At 39.9% G+C, this 22,805-nt stretch overlaps 1 protein-coding gene across 2 annotated transcripts in view; it reads left to right on the top strand.

The window, feature by feature from the left end:
• The window catches only part of LOC126424546 (uncharacterized), a 176,078-nt gene that overhangs the window by 98,421 nt on the left and 54,852 nt on the right, over positions 1 to 22,805 (top strand). For both annotated transcript variants that reach the window (XM_050087290.1, XM_050087289.1), the window contains exon 14: positions 3,797 to 3,885. In XM_050087290.1, the coding sequence (XP_049943247.1) occupies positions 3,797 to 3,885 (89 nt within the window). The remainder of the gene's footprint in view (positions 1 to 3,796; positions 3,886 to 22,805) is intronic.

Raw genomic sequence — 22,805 nt, 5'->3', positions numbered from 1 at the left:
TCCGTACTGAACATGCACACTCCAGCACCACACATGCCATACCTGCATTGTTGATTGTCAAACACAACTATTCCATTACAACCACTGTTCACATTATTTTGCCTATCCCTTATAATTACACCTGAGGTAACGTCTTGTTTAACAGAAGGTGAATGCTCAGCAACTACAGATTTGTGGGTATGTAGCGAAAGAAGAAACCAGTATCTGTCGTATATTGTCTCCTATTTTGTTGGCTGGACTCTCATGTTTTGTTTACAACCTAATTTGCAGATGTACCAAAACTGGGTGATAACATTCAAAGAGAAGTGCTGATACGATGTGGGGCAGACGACATGCTGTTGGTCAAAACATCTAACAAAAAATATTAGCCATCTGAAGGCATGCATGGTAGCCCAAAACCAGTTATGGTACTAAAACAAAACATTTCAAAAGTATTTATGGCTCGTTGTGTCAATCACCAACTACCATTAACAGTTCCAGAGTTCAAAAGATCCAATATGGACGGAATAACATTGAGCATCATGTTAACAAATGTAATGTGTGAAGTCATTAACATTCATTGTGACCATTTAAAACCTATCTAACATCCGTGAATAAAAATATCCTTCAGTGAGGGCGGATTGTGTGTACTTCTCAGTAACGATGGGTGAGGCACGTCTACCTCCTTGGTAGTGTGGCACATTGTCCATCTACCTAGGGTTACCCGAGTTGCCATGCAGCCTGCCAGTGCAGTGGACTGCAATGGGGCGAGGCAGCCTAGAGCTACGGGCCGGCAGGCAGCTGCGCCGAATGCAGTGGGCCGTGCCCGAGAGGCCCACGAGTCTGGAGTACTGTGTGGTGGGCCACTCTGTGCTAGTCTGAAACAAACATGCAAACATTATTTACTCAGTATCGTATTGAGATAATTGGTAGAGAGACCGATAAGGATGAAATCTTGCAGCCATAAGAACATTTCCTGCTTCACTGTGACCCTACTGGAGTGAGTGATTGAATATGGGAATGAAAAATAGCACACCGCCTGGTTCATACGGGCATCTGCTACAGGGGAGTGGAAGGAGAGCTGTGTATGAAAAGAATCGATTGGTGTAGGTGCTTGGCACAATTTTAGATAACTGAGGTACACTGTAAATGTTCGAAGTGCATTTACTGAATGTGTATTTTCAGAATAATTATGTGTACCTAGTGTAGGGATAGCAGTTGTCACTGGAACAACCTATTTTCCATTATATTGTTCCTCCATCCCTGTCTGCCAAAGTTAGTTTAATCTGAATGTTAAAAGCAATCAAAATAACTGATTTCTGAAATAACCAGTTTATGGTATCTTATTCCTTTTATTTCCTGTAGTAAACATAGAAATCGAACAAAGATTGAAAAATTTTGTCTCCCATAGTTCCAAGACAAATAGATTCAAAATATTAAATGAAATAGGCAAATAAAAGAAAACTTAGTCCATCCACAATTTGCTGCTTTGCTGTAAAATTGATAAGTGATTGAATACTACAAAAAAATCACAGCATCCTCCTGATGATTTTAATTTTTATGAAACTCGGTTCAAAAGTCACGTTGCAATCAAAAATCCTTACCACTATTTGGGCACTACGAATAGTCGGCGCTAAAGGGTGAAAACGGAGATCGAAGAAATCTATTTTTCATCTTAATTTGTCTGTTTTCAAAAGCTACAAGCAGATAAAGGCATATTATGTAGACTCAAGCAACAGATCGGTAACTTTCGATTTTTATTGTAAACTATGAATGGATTGATGAGTCTTAAGTTTTATCCTTATATGATGCTGTGCATTATTTGTGTCTCCTTCCTTTTGTAATCTTTTGACACCACACTTCATAAAGCACATCCAGAGTAGTGATGGTGCCATTCTGTAATACAAGCAGTCTCTGATGACATCATTGAGAAAGTACTGTGTAGACCATATGAGGAAAGTCTCTTACATGCATGAGTGTGGGTACTATCAGATAGTCCACACGACGTGGCAGCATGTACATTCTTCTCTCAGTGAAGCTGTACCAATTCTTGTGCCATGTGTTTGTTGCTTGTTTTTGTTGTATTGTTACTAAAGTAGCACTGATCACTGTTCCCATTTTCTATAACACAGTCTTTCATACCAATGGAAATATTATACATATAAATTGCCTATTTTTTTTAAATAAAGGTTTATTTAAAAACAAAAATTTTACCATTGCTGCTGTGTCTGAGTTCAAACAAATATAGAAGCATGCACTGTATTCAGAACTGAACTAACCAGTTTCGTTTTCAACGAGTCGGTTCCTCCTATCGCTAGTACCTAGATAAGTTTGTCTCAGTTTTCATAGTTTGTTAAGGTCAGCACCGTACATAATCTCCACTGAGTGTATCCTAAATATATGAATGCCAATTTGTAATACTTATTCTGACTCTATTCTAGTGATTTGCTGAGACTCCACTATTTGTGACTATGTCCCTGTGGTGCGACTGCAAACATTCTGTACTGATTAACTGTAGGCAACCACAAGATATTACTGTGTGCATGCTGAACAGTGACTGTAAGGAGGTTTTTATGAAATGTTAAACTACAGGACAACTGCATATTCAATAATGACATGATGGAATTTTAAGCAGTACTTTCATGCATTAGATAACTGGTTATTTTGATTATGTGTTGGTTATCTAACTACCATGTTTTTCTAGTAAAGGTTACATTTTTGGATACAGAAGAACTATGGCTACAGAATGGTAGCAGTGGATTTTTGAAAGGTTTACATTATACAGTTTAATAGGGTGTGTTTTTTATGATGATTACAGTTTTGAATAGCAATATTTCCTGGAGACCTAATGCTTTTTGCATTGTAGAGAAACAGGGCCTGGAGGTGAGGTATATTAGTCCTAAAACAAATATTTGTTTTTAAGTCTGTGTAGTTTTCCTGAATCTTAAATTTTGAATATTTCCTTAAATAAAATGCTTATATACAAAATATTTTTGCCCTTGTCATCAGCCAAGCCCAGTGCATTCTTTTTGTAAGGGTCTATAACAATACATTTTGTAGAAAAATTTGTATATTTCACACACTTATGACATGGTATATTTATTTATGTATCACTCTCGACAAGGTGTTACTGTTAACCAGACATTCTTACTTCAGGAAGGTGTAGCTTCAGTACTGCTGACAGAATAATTTGAAAGTTCAAACACTATTGTAGATTTCGGAACTGACAGTTTCTGTGTCAGGGATGAGAGAGGGATAGGTTAAAAGCAAGATGGCGATTCTTCTGGAAAACCTGGAATTCTCAGGGAATTAAATTTTACCAGGAAAAAAAATAAGGTAAACCTAAGGGAATTTCAGAAATTTTGTAGAATCTCCGGGAAGTCTGCATTTTTAACCAAGCATTAAAATTGAGTTTTATAAATCACAAATTTTAAAATACTTAATATCTCATAGTGTGTTAATTATATGAATATTATTCCATATAAATTATTGACATTTAAAAACTGCAGCTAAATAACTGCTTATGGCTGATATATAGCTCAGCTGAGAAAAAAAGAAAATTCATTATTACACTGTCTTCCTCCTCACACCTGGCTTTTTTTTCCAAGTTTGAGTAGCCACCCTGAAAAGGGAGGGGCAGAAGGGTAGGTCATGCCAAAGGACAAAGGTCGTCAGTGCTCTTCCATTTGCACCAGAAGAAGAGACCTTCATTCTCAGTAGTGTGAGAGTTTTCATTTACACCTGCAGCTGTGACCCTTAGCAAGCAGTCATTTTTATATTTCATTGCAGTTTGTTTCCTCCTTGCACTTGGTTGCAGGCCGATTACAACTTCGTGAATGCCGCACAGGATTACTACGCCAGAGGTGTAACTATGTGCCTGTGTCCGGGAACAGCTAGTTGGAACAGGTCAGTACTGGTAAAACACTGTAGGCAAATTTCATAGTGTGTAGTTCTGATCACAAAATATCTTTGTACAGAAAGAAGAAAACTGATTATTTTTTGGTCGATTAGAAAATAAAAATACTGGATGGTTTCTTTTCAAAGTGCTGCGAAATTTATACATTTTAATGACTTTAGATTGTTACTGTGATTTTCAAATAATCATCTCGTCCTTCTCTTGTAAGAGGCTGCGAGATATAACAGATGGCAGTGGTGGAATAAACTTGTTTCGAAATGTGACAGAAGAAAGTTAAAAGATTAAACAAATAATGAAATACGACTTTGGGGAGGATAGTGTCTGTAACATTTGTTTTGCAGAGGGGGTCATAAATACGGTTTTTGAGGAAGCTCACAGAGTTATTGGCACCTGTCAGTGTTGTCAGTTCATTGTAGAATTGTGGAACACAATTGCAACTCACATTAACAACATTTCTGAGCACTTGACCTTTCTTTTGTAACAGTTGACATGGATTTTGAGAGCTTTGATTATGTTAAGTTTCGTTTGCTCTAAGAAAATCACAAGCTCTTTTTTTTTCCTGTCGTCAGATTATCCTTCATAAAAATCTGTACTCTTGTTCTGTACTGTTGTTTCCACTAGGAATGTGATCGGCTCTTTGAAAACTAATGGACTGGCACAGGTGTAGTGGTGTCAACTGCAACCGGAGATTGCACTGGTGCCAACTGTGAAATAAATGTCTTCCGCAGTGCCTAGGTTTTCGACATGTTGTCTTAGAGTATGGTATGTGTTCCTATGTGGGGCTGTGTGTCCAATATTTCAGTTAAAATTCAGTAGTCTGAGGTGTGGACTTGAACACGTCTCTGCTCAGACAATATCTAAAGGTTATTCTATAGTGTTAGAAACCAAGATTTCTCGATGTAAAATAGTTATTTTGTGACCACTTTCAATAGTAACTAGCCATCAACCTCAGTTTCTCAGGTCTCCCAGAAATATAAATCCACATTAGTCTCGTCTAATAGTACACCTACACACTGGTTTGTGAAATTTATAAAACTTACTAAATAAAATATTTATTTATAATACTTTAAAACAACATTACTGCCAAAATGGCATATGTGTGTGAACATAAAAATTTATAACATATTGCAGTGTCGCAGTTACTAGCACTCGTCCTACAGAAATAATGTTCACTTACCTCAGGGTGATTACTTCTTCTGCAGTCTGGTCCACTTGCCTTCTCTCTCAAAAACAAATGGTGTTTCTATACTGGAAAAGCTGTAGTAGAATCAGTAGCATTATATGGATCCAATGGCTGCAAAAATGTCTTCAGTATCACATTAACTGAGCAAATGAGTAAAAGGTAGTTTGTGAGAGAAAACTTAGATTTATTGGCACTTGTTTGATACAAAAATGTTCCCAAGCTCATACTAATCTTAAGTTCTAGTTTAAACACTTACACACAATCACAGTCACTCGTAATAGCCAGCTTATGGTAATTAACTAAACCCGTTACCAACAGCATTATGAAACAGATTATCTGTGACAGAATGCTTGCTCAAATATTACACAGTTTGACCACCACAAATGTTCAGGTTGCTGTCACAGCTTGAATAATATGCCATGCAAATTTTGGTCACAGTTTACATATTAAAATTGGAGTTTTGTGATTTTGTTTTTCTCACACATTCAGGTCCACTGTGCTGCAATCAAAGGTCAAGTTTTAATCATTGTTCCACGAAATTAACACATCTATTCAGAGCTCCTTATATCTGCATCAAAACATAATGATGGCGGAGCTCTGAACTGAATCCTTTGGACTAAACAAAGCAATTCTTTAGCCCATAAAATACATGCAGACCTACTGTCCTCTAATTGACTGATATACATCATGGTCAGTCTGGTACTAGTATTAAACCATGCAGTCCCACATCTTCTGCATTTGATCAATCACAGCTTAACAGCTTTTATGAACAATTTACTAAATGAATAAATTGAGTAACTCCACAAATATCAAAAAACTCCCTCCTTAAATAACAGAATTATCGTAAAATGTTTCTTGTTTTCCCAATCACATGAAATGGCTAGTTCTACATTTCAAAATTCTCCTCAGAGTATAATTTCTCTGAACAACCATAATTCTGATACTAATGAGTGCTCATTTAATAGACTTAACAATATTTGTTTAAAATCTTACTTTCCATTCACATTAATAAACAAATTAACAATTATTAATGATAGTTGTAATAATCACAATAACTACAGTTTTGTTTCCAAAATATGTTTTAACTACTTCTGTCTGTTACATCTCTTACTCAACATAGGCATGATATGATGTGCTGTGGCTCAATACCACACAGCACATTGCTCTACATTCAATGGTTAGACACTGTCCAGTCTACAGTGAGCAGCTATTAAAGATATTCCAACAGTCACCACTGCCCAGCTGATGGCACCTATCAATGTCTGCTGGGCTTTGCACCCCGCCGTAATACATCTTTGGTTGACACATTTAACATTAAGATCTAATAAGTGTTTAGTTTCACTTACACAGACATATGTTTGGACTTCCATAATTTCATATAATATGTCACTCTTTAAAAATGAGGTCAAACCATTAAAAACAAATATTTCAAGCACTGAAATTTAAAACTTTCACAAACTTGAAGAAGTTGTAAGCTGTAGCTTAATAAAACACATTTAATTGTATACTATCTGGCCACTTACTTGCTATGCTTGTACTGCTCCAGTTCGTCAAGTATTTGGTTGAAATTCTGTAAAAACTTCATGTTACATAATTCTGTTTGTTCATTCAGTATATTGTATACTTTCTTTTAGCATGCTTGTCTGTTTCCATCTCTTCAAGTGCATCCATAACTCTTGGTTTCTTGATTTTATGTAAATTTCTAAGGCTTTGCTGGCCTGTGATACAGCCTGGGCAGTCCTTTTTAATGTGTGGCCATTGTGGGATTATTGCTCTGTCAGCCTCTGTCATCCTCATCAAGTCTGGTGTTCAAATTACGTGCTGCCTGACCTCTAAAAAATTTCCAGCATGTTTCACAGTTAATTTTGTAGGTGGCAGGACTTGACAAGAGGTTCAGTTGGTTCAGGATCTGGAAAATTAACTGTGATGGAAATTTTATATAGAGCCCACTAGATTGACTGGAAGCAGTGATCCCACAGTGGCAAAACATTAGAAAGAGGCTGCCCATGCTACGTCAGAGGCTGGTGAAGCCCTAAAAATATGACATACAAGCAAGAAACCGTGTGTTACAGATGCACACAGGGAAATGGACGTAAACACACATGCTAAACGAGAGCAGTAAAGTATATTGAACAAACATAATTATATAGCATGAGGATTTTGCAGAATTTCAACCAAGTATTTGATGAAATGGAGCAATATATTCATAGCAAATAAGTGATCAGATGGTTCGCAATTTTATGACATCTGACAGCTTTATCGAGCTTGTGAAACTTTTAAATTTCACCACTTGAAATATTTGTTATTAATGCTTGGATCTCATTTTTACAGAATTACTTACTATATGAAATGATGGAAGCCTGTGCGAGGCAAGAGACATGTTAAATGTGCTGACGAAAGATGCATAGTAGTGTGGCACAGCATCCCTGCATATCTCAATAGGTGCAATCAGCCGGCAGTGGTGACTGCCTGTCAGTGTACCTTTGAATAACTGTGTCATATCAGCCTATGTAGAACAATGTACTGGGCAATATATTACGAGTTTTTATGTTTTCATACTTATGGCACTTTGGGAGTAATGTCATTTTAAATTCTCGGCAGGTACAGAACCTCATTTTTGTCTGCATCTTCTACGACAGTGCTTACATAGACTACCTGGTGAAATTCACAAAGGACTTGGCAGTATGAGCCAGTTATCAGTGTGACATTACACCCGCTGTGGCTCAGACATGTGCACTCCTTCTGATCTGAAGGATGTGTTAAAGACTTTGTATCCATTCCCGAGGCAAGCTGCCCCACTGTTGTCGTAACTGGTCCTCGATATACTGGCACTGTGATGGAGTCTTATGTTCGAGCTGGACCCACACACATTCTATCGAGTACAATTCTGGAAATCTTACTGGTCACAGGAGTTCTTCGACCTCATGCAGACGGTTCGTAGTGACACTCGCCATGTGCTGATGCGCGTTGTCCTGTTGAAAAATGGCACACACTGTTGTATGACAGATAGCATGTGAGGATAGAGGATATTTGTGACCAGTACGTCACTCTATGCCATCCGAATGTGAAGTCATACCTGATATCTCTCCACACTGTGATGCCAGAGTAACACAGCTGTGCCTCTCTTTCCAAAACATAGAAGGAATGGGAACTACCCTCTGCTCACTGTCACTCTCTCTGACGATGGCCGTCTGGGTTAGTGCAGATCTGAGATTAGTCACTGAACACGGTGCGACACCATCGCTCAGCACTCCACACTTCTGGTCACGGTACCAGTCCAAATGCAGCCGTGCATGTTGCGGTGTTAACGGCAGCCTCTGCACCAGACAATATTATTGGTCCGTCTGCTGGAAGTCCGTGACCAGCGCTGTTGGATGACACGAGAGTGTTGCAGAAAGTTGATTACTTGTTGTTGGCTGGAAGGTGCAGGTGTGAAGACTTTACTGTCGTTGACACAAAATTACATGCAATCTTGTGGGCATTGGAGCAGATGAGACGTGATTCGTGTACTAAATTACATGTCTGTTCCGATTCCCCGAGTGCCCTTTATCCTCTGCAGTGCTTGTACCTAGCAAATAATGTAGTCCGGAATATTCAGGACACCCTCTTCTAACTAAAACAGTCGGGGAAGAAGATGCCTTTCTGCTGGTTGCCAGGACAAATGGATATTATGGGGAACGAAAGGGAGAATGTAGCAGCCAAGGAGGCATGTCACGATCCTCAGTTCATTCAGTGTGCCATCCCCCCACATGCTATCATCTCGCTGTTGAGATACAGTCTTGTGTCAATGGAAGGATAAATGGCTGGAAGCGACAGACAGTAAGCTTCATCTAGTGAAGCCCTCAACACAGCCATAGCATACCTTCTTGCAGCCACGTCGACAGCACGAGGTCCTCCTTACTCATCTTTTGCCAAATTCCTTACCCTGTCGAGCAGAGCATCCTATTACTTGTTGTAGTTCTTAACAGCTTTTTGGTTGTTATCTTCATAATTTTTCTCAAGCAGGCTATCAGCTGCAGAGATTGCAGTTCTTCGTGTGAGTGAATTAATGTCACTACACTTACACTACGTGTATGTATGTAGCCAGCCGGTGAACTACTAGGTGTTTCATAATTAGGTTTAAATGCTTTGTTTACAATAGTCTGGAATATTTTAAAACAGATGGAAATCTTGTCTTTTATATGAGAGACTTGTACGGTTAAATTGTTTTTAAAATGTCGGCTGATTACAGGGTCACAGGTAGAGAATGAGCGTGTGACCAGTTGTAGCTGACTAGAGTAAAGTGGAAATGCCGAGGGGTGCAGGAGTCGAAGGGAATTCCTGTGCCTGTGATGCTTTTCCTACACTCTACTTTCATAGTATCTTCAGTGTATATGCGAGTTTGAAGCAAGAATGTCTGTTCTGATAGCAAAATTTTAAGTGTGTCACTCTCATCTTGTCAGAGTGATAATCTGACCATGTATATACTGTTCTCTGTTGGTGGTCAGGCCTTCTATTTTCGTTTTATAAGCCAAAGCTTGAACCAAATTGTAAACAATAAGTATTATAACTGGAACTGTCATTTTTTCTTCTGGATTTTGTTGTTTTAAATATCCTGAAAGTTGATTGAAATTTGTGCTTCTTAATTTTTTTGTTCTTACAGGTTTGTGAGATGCAGCAAGTGCAGACAGCACAAGATTATAGACCTGTGTTTGAAACACACACACACACACACACACACACACACACACACACACACACACATATTTCTGTGCGATATGCTTGTGGATTTTGTGGGAGAAACAAATTATCCTTAGGTGACCCTACACTGGCTAACTGTTAAGTTTTTCATACACTAAGTTGTGTTTGGGGAGAAGCTAAGGTATGGAGTAGATTCCTGATGTGCCACAGAGCTTTTTTCCCTAGGCAGTGGGACATGTAGTAATCATTTGGTTATTGTGAGAGAGAATTTGCATTCGAGGAATTGATACTATTTCCGTCTCACTGTCAATCCGTATTGAGTGCAATCGCCTGAGTGCATCACAGAAGTACAGAGTTCCTAGTTATCTTTTTTTCATCCTCTTGGAGGCTTCCCCTCATACAGAAAATATTCTGGTACCTTTTTTCCTCTTGAACATAATTTTTTGCTGCTGTCGCATCTCTGCATCGAGGCATCTTTTGGAAATGTTCACGTCAACTTTTCTTCATCCTTGTGTCAGTTGTAAGCTGCGTGTTCATCTATCGAGCAGTTAGGAAGGGGGAAAAATAACCACATTAACAGCCAGTCTGTCCCCCAACTCCCTGTTCTCATCCCCTTCCATCGGCAATGGGGACGCACAGGTAAGTGTCTTGTCACACAACCTTTATGGCAACATGTTGTATCGCATATCACATTGACTCATTGGGAACTATGCCCAAAAGTCAATGTTTGATGTACACTGCCGCTAACACCACATTGTGGCCCTTGTGGTAACTAGTCGACAGCTTCAGGGGCGGTCATGGAGGTAAAGCTCTGTGCCTATGGCAGTGGATGAAGAACAGTTAATTTCTGGAACAAATCTTGATAGAAATAAAAGCATCCATTTGAGTGTTGTATGGAAAGGGCCAGTAAATTTGTGTTTATGTTCGTACTCAAAATAATTTCAAAATAAAGTAGTCGCATTAGGACAACTGTAGCAAAGAAAGGGAAGGTAAAAACTAGTCAGATACGAACTGATGAAAAGCAGTTTGTGAAATATGAGAACAATTATAAACATAGTGGAACAAGGGATTTCTCTCTATATATATAAAAATAAGGGTAGCTGCTCGTTTTGCAGAAGACTTCAAATATTCATTTCTCTATTATGACACTTGTTTATAAAATATCAGTGAAGGAAAAAAATTGCAAACAGCCACTTTTTTGAATGAACAATAATTACTTTTGTGCCTAAGCTGATCGTCAGACGGCACAGAGACTTCTTTACAAATTTTGCGTTCTTTGTCTTTATGTTTTGGCCACACTGCTGCAGTAATTTCTTCTCTATTAGCTGGAAGTTTCCTTTACATGATTTATCAATTCTAAAATATTCAGTTGCCCCTCCTCCCCCCCCCCCCCCTCCCCTCCCCACCCACCAAATAATTGTTAACTGGAATACTCTTGCAGTTCCCTGTGGTTGCATTTTACATAGAATATGCTGTACAGATTATTATAGATAAAATAACTTATTTAGCCTTTATCCAACTCCCAAAGTGACCACGCTGTTGTATTCTCTCTTTGTAGGGGAGCTACTGTCAGTGATAGATTTTCTTTGGTCTACCAGATCATCAAATACTGTACACCTTATCTTCATTGGTTCTCATTGCACGATGAAGAATCTCTTACATTTGAAGCTGCAGTATAGTACTTAGCTGAAATGCTGCACAGAATTTTGGGACGTTCTAGGTTTGGTATCAATGTCTGGGATATCAAACAATGGAAAATCCAGGACGGAAAGTAAAAAAATTGTGAAAAGGGTAGTGGCTACTCACCATGTAGTGGAGATGCTGAGTCACAAACAGGCACAATAAAAGGACTGTCAGAAAGTGAGCTTTTGGCCAACAAGACCTTCGTCGAAAACTGACAACAAGCCCTGTGCCCCCTCACCACCACCACTCCCCCTCACACACACACACACACACACACACACACAAGCGCAAGTGCACGCACGTGCGCGACCACAGTCTCTGGCTGCTGAAGTTGCTGCCCGGCTTCAGCAGCCAGCGGATGTGGCCTTGCTTCCGTGCGCGATTTTATATGTGTGTGTGTGTGTGTGTGTGTGTGTGTGTGTGTGTGTGTGTGTGTGTGTGTGTGTGTGTACTTTTCAGCAAAGACCGCCTTGCCAAAAGCTGGTCCCACACTCGTTCTGTTGGGTAGAATTCTGGAAATCTTACTGGCCACAGCAGTTCTTCTACCTCACGCAGGCGGTTCATAGTGACACTCGCCGTGTCTTTATGCGCGTTGTCCTGTTGAAAAACGGCACACACTGTTGTATGACAGATAACATGTGAGGATAGAGGATATTTGTGACCAGTATGTCACTCTATGCCATCCGAATGTGAAGTCGTACCTGGTATCTCTCCACACTGTGATGCCAGAATAACACAGCTGTGCCTCTCTTTCCAAAATAGAGAAGGAATGGGAACTAGCCTCTGGTCACTGTCACTCTCTATGACGATGGCCGTCTGGGTTAGTGCAGACCTGCGATTAGTCACTGAACACTGTGCGACACCATCGCTCGGCACTCCACACTTTGGGTGACGGCACCAGTCCAAATGCAGCCGTGCATGTTGCGGTATTAACGGCAGCCTCTGCACCAGACAATATTATTGGTCCGTCTGCTGGAAGTCCGTGACCAGCGCTGTTGGATGACACGAGAGTGTTGCAGAAAGTTGATTACTTGTTGTTGGCTGGAAGGTGCAGGTGTGAAGACTTTACTGTCGTTGACACAAAATTACATGCAATCTTGTGGGCATTGGAGCAGATGAGACGAGATTCGTGTACTAAATTACATGTCTGTTCCAATTCCCCGAGTGCCCTTTATCCTCTGCAGTGCTTGTACCTAGCAAATAATGTAGTCCGGAATATCCAGTACACCCTCTTCTAACTAAAACTGTCGGGGAAGAAGATACCTTTCTGCTGGGTGCCAGGACAAATGGATATTATGGGGAACGAAAGGGAGAATGTAGCAGCCAACGAGGCATGTCACGATCCTCAGTTCATTCAGTGTGCCATCCCCCCCGCATGCTATCATCTCGCTGTTGAGATACAGTCTTGTGTCAATGGAAGGATAAATGGCTGGAAGTGACAGACAGTAAGCTTCATCTAGCGAAGCCCTCAACACGGCCGTAGCATACCTACTTGCAGCCACGTCGACAGCATGAGGTCCTTCTTACTTGTCTTCACATAGGCCACAGCCCTACGACACGGACTTCTTCTCCGGCGCGAGGACCCTCCGATGCATGGTGCGTGTGGCATACAGATCCCTGTGCTCCACATTTTATTAGACTGTGTTTCATTTTCAGACCAGAGATTTACCAAGAGATCTGCCACCTATTTTAAATGACTTTCTAACAAATGTGGTTAGAATTTTACAGTTTTGTGAATCGTCCAACATTTTTCTCAAGATTTTAGGGAGATAGCCTTAATGTGTTGCCAATGTGACTGGCTCACCCAGTTTTTTATAAGTGGCCAGCTGGTCAAATTTGCCTGTGCTGTTGTTTTAGCTGCTCTATCGCTTTAGTTGTGTTTTGATCATTGGTATTCGACTGTCATAACGTGTGTGGAATAGTGATTGAGTGAGTGAATGCGAGTGAGGCAGGAGTGAGTGCGTAAGTGTAGTTTTGTAGGTTTCATCCTCACTGTGTGCAACAGTTTTAGTGAGATCATCCACATTCATTCCTTTTAAAATATGTCCGTACACTGATAATCTCGTCATAGAATGCTCATTACACACACACACACACACACACTTAATTTTCTCTGAGAGTCTTCGAACAGCAGACTATACATACACCATTCTGGGGGAATTTCTTCCCAATTTGCAACTGCAGCAGCTGCTCTTATATATAATTTTAAAATCTTATGTTTTGATTAATAAGATGGTCAGATGAAGGGTTTCACTCTTTTATTTATTTCATACCACCAAATCAAATAGTTCCCAAACTACACTGTTCTTAACTGCCTTTTTCAGCCTATTCCTATATGTATTGTGGTCCTGGAAGTTGTGCCTCAAGACCCCTGCTGCCTCTTCTCTGGCAATGGTGCAGGTGGCTCCATGCAGCAGTTACTGTCACATTACAATTTCCACTGACAAACCCTGCCTGCTATGTGTTGCCTGAGCAGAACCTCAGATGAGATAATACAAAACCCAGAATGTGTGTGTGTGTGTGTGTGTGTGTGTGTGTGTGTGTGTGTGTAAAGGGGGAGGGGGGTTGTCGATTGTCATCTATAAATGCACGAGCAAAAATAAGTTCGATTCACTGGCACATTTATGTCCTTTCCAAGTAGAGAAAACAGTTATCTAAAGAAAACTGTATTGCCTGACGTAGTAATAGTTAAGAAGGGAAAATGTACAAGTAATCTGAGAATCAATGATATTATACAGAACTTTTTGTAGATTTAATGCTTGTGGTAAATATCGCAAAATATAATTTTGCCACATTCCGTACCCTGTCGTGCAGAGCATCCTATTACTTGTAGTAGTTCGTACAGCTGTTTCGTTGTTCTTATATGGTAGTTATTAGAAATCTTCATAATTTTTCTCAAGCAAGGTATCAGCTGCAGAGATTGCAGTTCTTCGTGTGAGTGAATTAATGTCACTAAACTTAACGCTACGTGTATGTTTGTAGCCAGCCGGTGAACTACTAGGCATTTCTTAATTAGGTTTAAAAGCTTTGTTTAAAATAGTCTGGAATGTTTTAAAACAGATGGAAATCTTGTCTTTTATATGAGAGACTTGTACGGTTAAGTTGGTTTCAAAATGTCGGCTGATTACAGGGTCACAGGTAGAGAATGAGCTTGTGGCCGGTTCTAGCTGACTAGAGTGAAGTGGAAATGGCAGTGGGTGCAGGAGTTGAGGCAATTCCTGTGCCTGTGATGCTTTCCCTACACTATGTTTTCATAGTATCTTCAGTGTATATGCGAGTTTGAAGAGAGAATGTCTGTTCTGATTGCAAAATTTTAAGTGTGTCACTCTCATCTTGTCAGAGTGGGAATCTGACCATGTATATTCTGTTCTCTGTTGGTGGTCAGGCCTTCTCTTTTCATTATATAAGCTTAATGTTGAAGCAGATTGTAAACAATAAATTTTATAACTGGAACTGACATTTTTTCTTCCGGGTTTTGTTGTTTTCAATATCCTGAAAGTTGATTGAAATCTGTGCTTCTTATTTCTTTGTTATTACAAGTTTGTGAGATGCAGCAAGTGCAGACAGCACAAGATTATCAGCTTGTGTTTAAAAACACACACACACACACACACACACACACACACACACAATAACTCCTGTGCGATATGCTTGTGGATTTTGTGGGAAAAATAAATGATCCTTTAGATGACCATACACTGGCTAACTGCTGAGTTCCTTGTACAATAAGTTGTGTTTGGGGAAAAGCTAAGGTATGAAGTAGATTCCTGATGTGCCACAGAGTTTTTTTTAATAGGTAGTGGGACTTGTAGTAATCATTTGATTATTGTGAGAGAGAATTCGCATTCGAGGAATTGATACTATTTCTGTCTCATTTTCAATCCGTATTGAGTGCAACCGCCTGAGTGCATCTGTGAACACCACAGGAGTACAGAGCTCCTTTGTAGCTTCTTTTTGTCCTCTCTGAGGCTTTCTCTCATACAGAAAATATTATGTTACCTTTTTTCCTCTCAGACATAATATTTTGCTGCTGTAGTCTTTCTGTGTCTAGGCATTCATCCTTGTGTCAGTTATAAGCTGCGTGTTCATCTATCGAGCAGTTAGGAAGGGGGAAAAAGAAAATATTAACACCCAGTCTGTCTCCCGACTCCCTGCTCCCATCCCTCGGAAATGGGGAGACAACACGAGTGTTGCACAGATAAGTGTCTTGTCACACAACCTTTATGGCAACGTGTTGTATCGCATATCACATTGACTCATTGGGAACTGTGCCTAAAAGTCAATGTTTGATGTACACTGCCGATAACACCACATTGTGGCCCTTGTGGTAACTAGTAGACAGCTTGAGGGAGTGTTAAGGAGTACTTTCTTTCACTTCCGGTTGCAGAAGTATGGCTGGGCGCCACTACTTAATATTGCCAAAGTTTGGAAATATAGTAAGTCTTGCGCTGATGCCCAGAACAGTCTGAGTTGTGGTAGGAGATGGATTGTCTTCACATGACCTGTGTTTATGTTCAGTGATTTTGTTGTTTCCTCTTAGTTTATTGCTCTCACGTTAAATGATAACAAACAGATTTTTGCGGCCGGGAGTTATCAAATGAATTAAAATACTTTTGCATAATTACAGAAGTCTAAAATATGTTATTAGTTTTAGATTTTATTTCCACCTTCCTGACAGTCAAGCATTAATCGCCTTGCAGAACAATGAAGTTATTTTTGTCGGTTTGCTAAAGAGATTTGGCTTTCATTAATCTTTTCTGTTTTATTTGAAACGAAGTGCTTAATTTCGCACTATTGGCTAGTTTCAACTGTTCGCTGCATTTCAAGTGCACGCGTGGCATTATGCCATAATAAAGAACCAAACATGAGATAATACAGTACTGGTACTCCAAGAAAATTTACATACGAATCTGGACATATGAATGTGCATTTTAAGCCGAATTATGCATTTTCGCATGGTTCGCGAAATTCCGATGCTCTTGAAGTATCCTCTGATGTCTTGTTTCTTGTATGACATAATTTAAGATCTTTTAATGTTTCACACATATGAACATATGGGCTTCCTGCATCATCATAGCTGCGTAAGCGGGGTGCCGCCTATTATCTGGCACTCTCTTCCAACTGGAAACGAACCTATTTCTAACAGGTCACAGGAATTTATTGCGAATGGTTGTTGGAAAAGCGTTACATTCAAACCAAATTTCCTTTTACGCAAGATGAACTATGTGCGAGAATATACGGTGAATTACTTAAATCACAAAACGTTTCACTCTCATTTAAAAATCAGACGACCATTTAGAAGAATTTCGAGGCCACAATATCAAACATTTACGTTGCCATTAAAAATTTTACTGGCACATTTATATGATTAATCTTAAAATGTAACACGCGCAAAAAGATCAACATTATATGTGGACGCTTAGCTTCTCTTCCAGCTTATTAATATTAGAGACCAATATTATATGTGAATGCTATGTATATTAATTTAAACCATTAACTTTTCTTATTTGTGTGTTCGAGCTACTTAAAGAGTGATCTTGCTATTGGCCTACTACATCATGTTTCCGTGCTGTCATCAGCTGGCGAGATCACGTGACAGTGAGCTATGACTGGCTTACAAAAGCACCTCGCAATCTCGAGTTCAATGCTTCGGAAAGTGACATGTGGTGTTTGGTGAAATTCAGCTTTATACCTTTGTAATACGGAAATATGCAGCGTACATGTTGCTGCACATCAAAGGTCTTTCAAAACGTCGGTATATAAAAACATAAACATTCAAAGAATTGATGAGTTTTACAGTACCGAGAAGAGTATACTGTCACTTAACACGGAATAAGTGTATTTTCACCTGGGAGAAAGTGTATTTTTAACTGGGAAATCCGATAAAAATCCGGGAATTTTTTTTCTTTGTCCACTTATACACCCTGTGTGCCTATCTCTGACTCAGTAGCTCCACTGTGTGGTGAGTAGCAGTTATCCTTTCATAATATTGTTACATTGTGTGGTATATTTTAAAACTTAACAGAACCTCCCCTTTCAACAGATAGAACATGTAGAATTAAAATATTTTTCAAATATCACCAGATCCCAGGGTGACAAAGTAGTGCAGTAACTTGTGCATCAGTTGAGTCAAGTAACCTGAAAATGTCCAGGGGTTCATGATTGGGCCGCAATTCCTGCATCTTTGGTATTTGTTTTATTATCCTCATTGTATGTGAGAACCGTATAAGTGTGAAACGAGAATGTCTGTTCTAATTGTAGAGACAGGAACACAAAACTACAAATTTGGTTTACATCTTTACTGCAGCTGTTATTCGCCAAAACGTGGGAAACTGGGTCTTAAAGGGACTACAGTATCAGTCACATTGTAATGTGATAGTCTGTGAGTGACTGGCTATCGTATCAAATATTGTAAACTTCCCACTGGTCCTCGATATACTGGCACTGTGATGGAGTCTTATGTTCCAGCTGCTCCCACATATGTTTGGTCGGGTAGAATTCTGGAAATCTTACTGGCCACAGCAGTTCTTCGACCTCACGCAGACGGTTCGTAGTGACACTCGCCGTGTGCTGATGCACGTTGTCCTGTTGAAAAACGGCACACACTGTTGTATGACAGATAACATGTGAGGATAGAGGATATTTGTGACCAGTATGTCACTCTATGCCATCCGAATGTGAAGTCGTACCTGGTATCTCTCCACACTGTGATGCCAGAATAACACAGCTGTGCCTCTCTTTCCAAAATAGAGAAGGAATGGGAACTAGCCTCTGGTCACTGTCACTCTCTATGATGATGGCCGTCTGGGTTAGTGCAGACCTGCGATTAGTCACTGAACACTGTGCGACACCATCGCTCGGCACTCCACACTTTGGGTGACGGCACCAGTCCAAATGCAGCCGTGCATGTTGCGGTATTAACGGCAGCCTCTGCACCAGACAATATTATTGGTCCGTCTGCTGGAAGTCCGTGACCAGCGCTGTTGGATGACACGAGAGTGTTGCAGAAAGTTGATTACTTGTTGTTGGCTGGAAGGTGCAGGTGTGAAGACTTTACTGTCGTTGACACAAAATTACATGCAATCTTGTGGGCATTGGAGCAGATGAGACGAGATTCGTGTACTAAATTACATGTCTGTTCCAATTCCCCGAGTGCCCTTTATCCTCTGCAGTGCTTGTACCTAGCAAATAATGTAGTCCGGAATATCCAGTACACCCTCTTCTAACTAAAACTGTCGGGGAAGAAGATACCTTTCTGCTGGGTGCCAGGACAAATGGATATTATGGGGAACGAAAGGGAGAATGTAGCAGCCAACGAGGCATGTCACGATCCTCAGTTCATTCAGTGTGCCATCCCCCCCGCATGCTATCATCTCGCTGTTGAGATACAGTCTTGTGTCAATGGAAGGATAAATGGCTGGAAGTGACAGACAGTAAGCTTCATCTAGCGAAGCCCTCAACACGGCCGTAGCATACCTACTTGCAGCCACGTCGACAGCATGAGGTCCTTCTTACTTGTCTTCACATAGGCCACAGCCCTACGACACGGACTTCTTCTCCGGCGCGAGGACCCTCCGATGCATGGTGCGTGTGGCATACAGATCCCTGTGCTCCACATTTTATTAGACTGTGTTTCATTTTCAGACCAGAGATTTACCAAGAGATCTGCCACCTATTTTAAATGACTTTCTAACAAATGTGGTTAGAATTTTACAGTTTTGTGAATCGTCCAACATTTTTCTCAAGATTTTAGGGAGATAGCCTTAATGTGTTGCCAATGTGACTGGCTCACCCAGTTTTTTATAAGTGGCCAGCTGGTCAAATTTGCCTGTGCTGTTGTTTTAGCTGCTCTATCGCTTTAGTTGTGTTTTGATCATTGGTATTCGACTGTCATAACGTGTGTGGAATAGTGATTGAGTGAGTGAATGCGAGTGAGGCAGGAGTGAGTGCGTAAGTGTAGTTTTGTAGGTTTCATCCTCACTGTGTGCAACAGTTTTAGTGAGATCATCGACATTCATTCCTTTTAAAATATGTCCGTACACTGATAATCTCGTCATAGAATGCTCATTACACACACACACACACACACACTTAATTTTCTCTGAGAGTCTTCGAACAGCAGACTATACATACACCATTCTGGGGGAATTTCTTCCCAATTTGCAACTGCAGCAGCTGCTCTTATATATAATTTTAAAATCTTATGTTTTGATTAATAAGATGGTCAGATGAAGGGTTTCACTCTTTTATTTATTTCATACCACCAAATCAAATAGTTCCCAAACTACACTGTTCTTAACTGCCTTTTTCAGCCTATTCCTATATGTATTGTGGTCCTGGAAGTTGTGCCTCAAGACCCCTGCTGCCTCTTCTCTGGCAATGGTGCAGGTGGCTCCATGCAGCAGTTACTGTCACATTACAATTTCCACTGACAAACCCTGCCTGCTATGTGTTGCCTGAGCAGAACCTCAGATGAGATAATACAAAACCCAGAATGTGTGTGTGTGTGTGTGTGTGTGTGTGTGTGTGTGTGTGTGTGTGTGTGTGTGTGTGTGTGTGTAAAGGGGGAGGGGGGTTGTCGATTGTCATCTATAAATGCACGAGCAAAAATAAGTTCGATTCACTGGCACATTTATGTCCTTTCCAAGTAGAGAAAACAGTTATCTAAAGAAAACTGTATTGCCTGACGTAGTAATAGTTAAGAAGGGAAAATGTACAAGTAATCTGAGAATCAATGATATTATACAGAACTTTTTGTAGATTTAATGCTTGTGGTAAATATCGCAAAATATAATTTTGCCACATTCCGTACCCTGTCGTGCAGAGCATCCTATTACTTGTAGTAGTTCGTACAGCTGTTTCGTTGTTCTTATATGGTAGTTATTAGAAATCTTCATAATTTTTCTCAAGCAAGGTATCAGCTGCAGAGATTGCAGTTCTTCGTGTGAGTGAATTAATGTCACTAAACTTAACGCTACGTGTATGTTTGTAGCCAGCCGGTGAACTACTAGGCATTTCTTAATTAGGTTTAAAAGCTTTGTTTAAAATAGTCTGGAATGTTTTAAAACAGATGGAAATCTTGTCTTTTATATGAGAGACTTGTACGGTTAAGTTGGTTTCAAAATGTCGGCTGATTACAGGGTCACAGGTAGAGAATGAGCTTGTGGCCGGTTCTAGCTGACTAGAGTGAAGTGGAAATGGCAGTGGGTGCAGGAGTTGAGGCAATTCCTGTGCCTGTGATGCTTTCCCTACACTATGTTTTCATAGTATCTTCAGTGTATATGCGAGTTTGAAGAGAGAATGTCTGTTCTGATTGCAAAATTTTAAGTGTGTCACTCTCATCTTGTCAGAGTGGGAATCTGACCATGTATATTCTGTTCTCTGTTGGTGGTCAGGCCTTCTCTTTTCATTATATAAGCTTAATGTTGAAGCAGATTGTAAACAATAAATTTTATAACTGGAACTGACATTTTTTCTTCCGGGTTTTGTTGTTTTCAATATCCTGAAAGTTGATTGAAATCTGTGCTTCTTATTTCTTTGTTATTACAAGTTTGTGAGATGCAGCAAGTGCAGACAGCACAAGATTATCAGCTTGTGTTTAAAAACACACACACACACACACACACACACACACACACACACACAATAACTCCTGTGCGATATGCTTGTGGATTTTGTGGGAAAAATAAATGATCCTTTAGATGACCATACACTGGCTAACTGCTGAGTTCCTTGTACAATAAGTTGTGTTTGGGGAAAAGCTAAGGTATGAAGTAGATTCCTGATGTGCCACAGAGTTTTTTTTAATAGGTAGTGGGACTTGTAGTAATCATTTGATTATTGTGAGAGAGAATTCGCATTCGAGGAATTGATACTATTTCTGTCTCATTTTCAATCCGTATTGAGTGCAACCGCCTGAGTGCATCTGTGAACACCACAGGAGTACAGAGCTCCTTTGTAGCTTCTTTTTGTCCTCTCTGAGGCTTTCTCTCATACAGAAAATATTATGTTACCTTTTTTCCTCTCAAACATAATATTTTGCTGCTGTAGTCTTTCTGTGTCTAGGCATTCATCCTTGTGTCAGTTATAAGCTGCGTGTTCATCTATCGAGCAGTTAGGAAGGGGGAAAAAGAAAATATTAACACCCAGTCTGTCTCCCGACTCCCTGCTCCCATCCCTCGGAAATGGGGAGACAACACGAGTGTTGCACAGATAAGTGTCTTGTCACACAACCTTTATGGCAACGTGTTGTATCGCATATCACATTGACTCATTGGGAACTGTGCCTAAAAGTCAATGTTTGATGTACACTGCCGATAACACCACATTGTGGCCCTTGTGGTAACTAGTAGACAGCTTGAGGGAGTGTTAAGGAGTACTTTCTTTCACTTCTGGTTGCAGAAGTATGGCTGGGCGCCACTACTTAATATTGCCAAAGTTTGGAAATATAGTAAGTCTTGCGCTGATGCCCAGAACAGTCTGAGTTGTGGTAGGAGATGGATTGTCTTCACATGACCTGTGTTTATGTTCAGTGATTTTGTTGTTTCCTCTTAGTTTATTGCTCTCACGTTAAATGATAACAAACAGATTTTTGCGGCCGGGAGTTATCAAATGAATTAAAATACTTTTGCATAATTACAGAAGTCTAAAATATGTTATTAGTTTTAGATTTTATTTCCACCTTCCTGACAGTCAAGCATTAATCGCCTTGCAGAACAATGAAGTTATTTTTGTCGGTTTGCTAAAGAGATTTGGCTTTCATTAATCTTTTCTGTTTTATTTGAAACGAAGTGCTTAATTTCGCACTATTGGCTAGTTTCAACTGTTCGCTGCATTTCAAGTGCACGCGTGGCATTATGCCATAATAAAGAACCAAACATGAGATAATACAGTACTGGTACTCCAAGAAAATTTACATACGAATCTGGACATATGAATGTGCATTTTAAGCCGAATTATGCATTTTCGCATGGTTCGCGAAATTCCGATGCTCTTGAAGTATCCTCTGATGTCTTGTTTCTTGTATGACATAATTTAAGATCTTTTAATGTTTCACACATATGAACATATGGGCTTCCTGCATCATCATAGCTGCGTAAGCGGGGTGCCGCCTATTATCTGGCACTCTCTTCCAACTGGAAACGAACCTATTTCTAACAGGTCACAGGAATTTATTGCGAATGGTTGTTGGAAAAGCGTTACATTCAAACCAAATTTCCTTTTACGCAAGATGAACTATGTGCGAGAATATACGGTGAATTACTTAAATCACAAAACGTTTCACTCTCATTTAAAAATCAGACGACCATTTAGAAGAATTTCGAGGCCACAATATCAAACATTTACGTTGCCATTAAAAATTTT

The sequence above is a fragment of the Schistocerca serialis genome, chromosome 10, assembly GCF_023864345.2.
Source record: "Schistocerca serialis cubense isolate TAMUIC-IGC-003099 chromosome 10, iqSchSeri2.2, whole genome shotgun sequence".
Taxonomy (NCBI): Eukaryota; Metazoa; Arthropoda; class Insecta; order Orthoptera; family Acrididae; genus Schistocerca; species Schistocerca serialis.
Note: the sequence above shows the minus strand (reverse complement) of the source record. Positions and strands in the feature narration are given on the sequence as shown.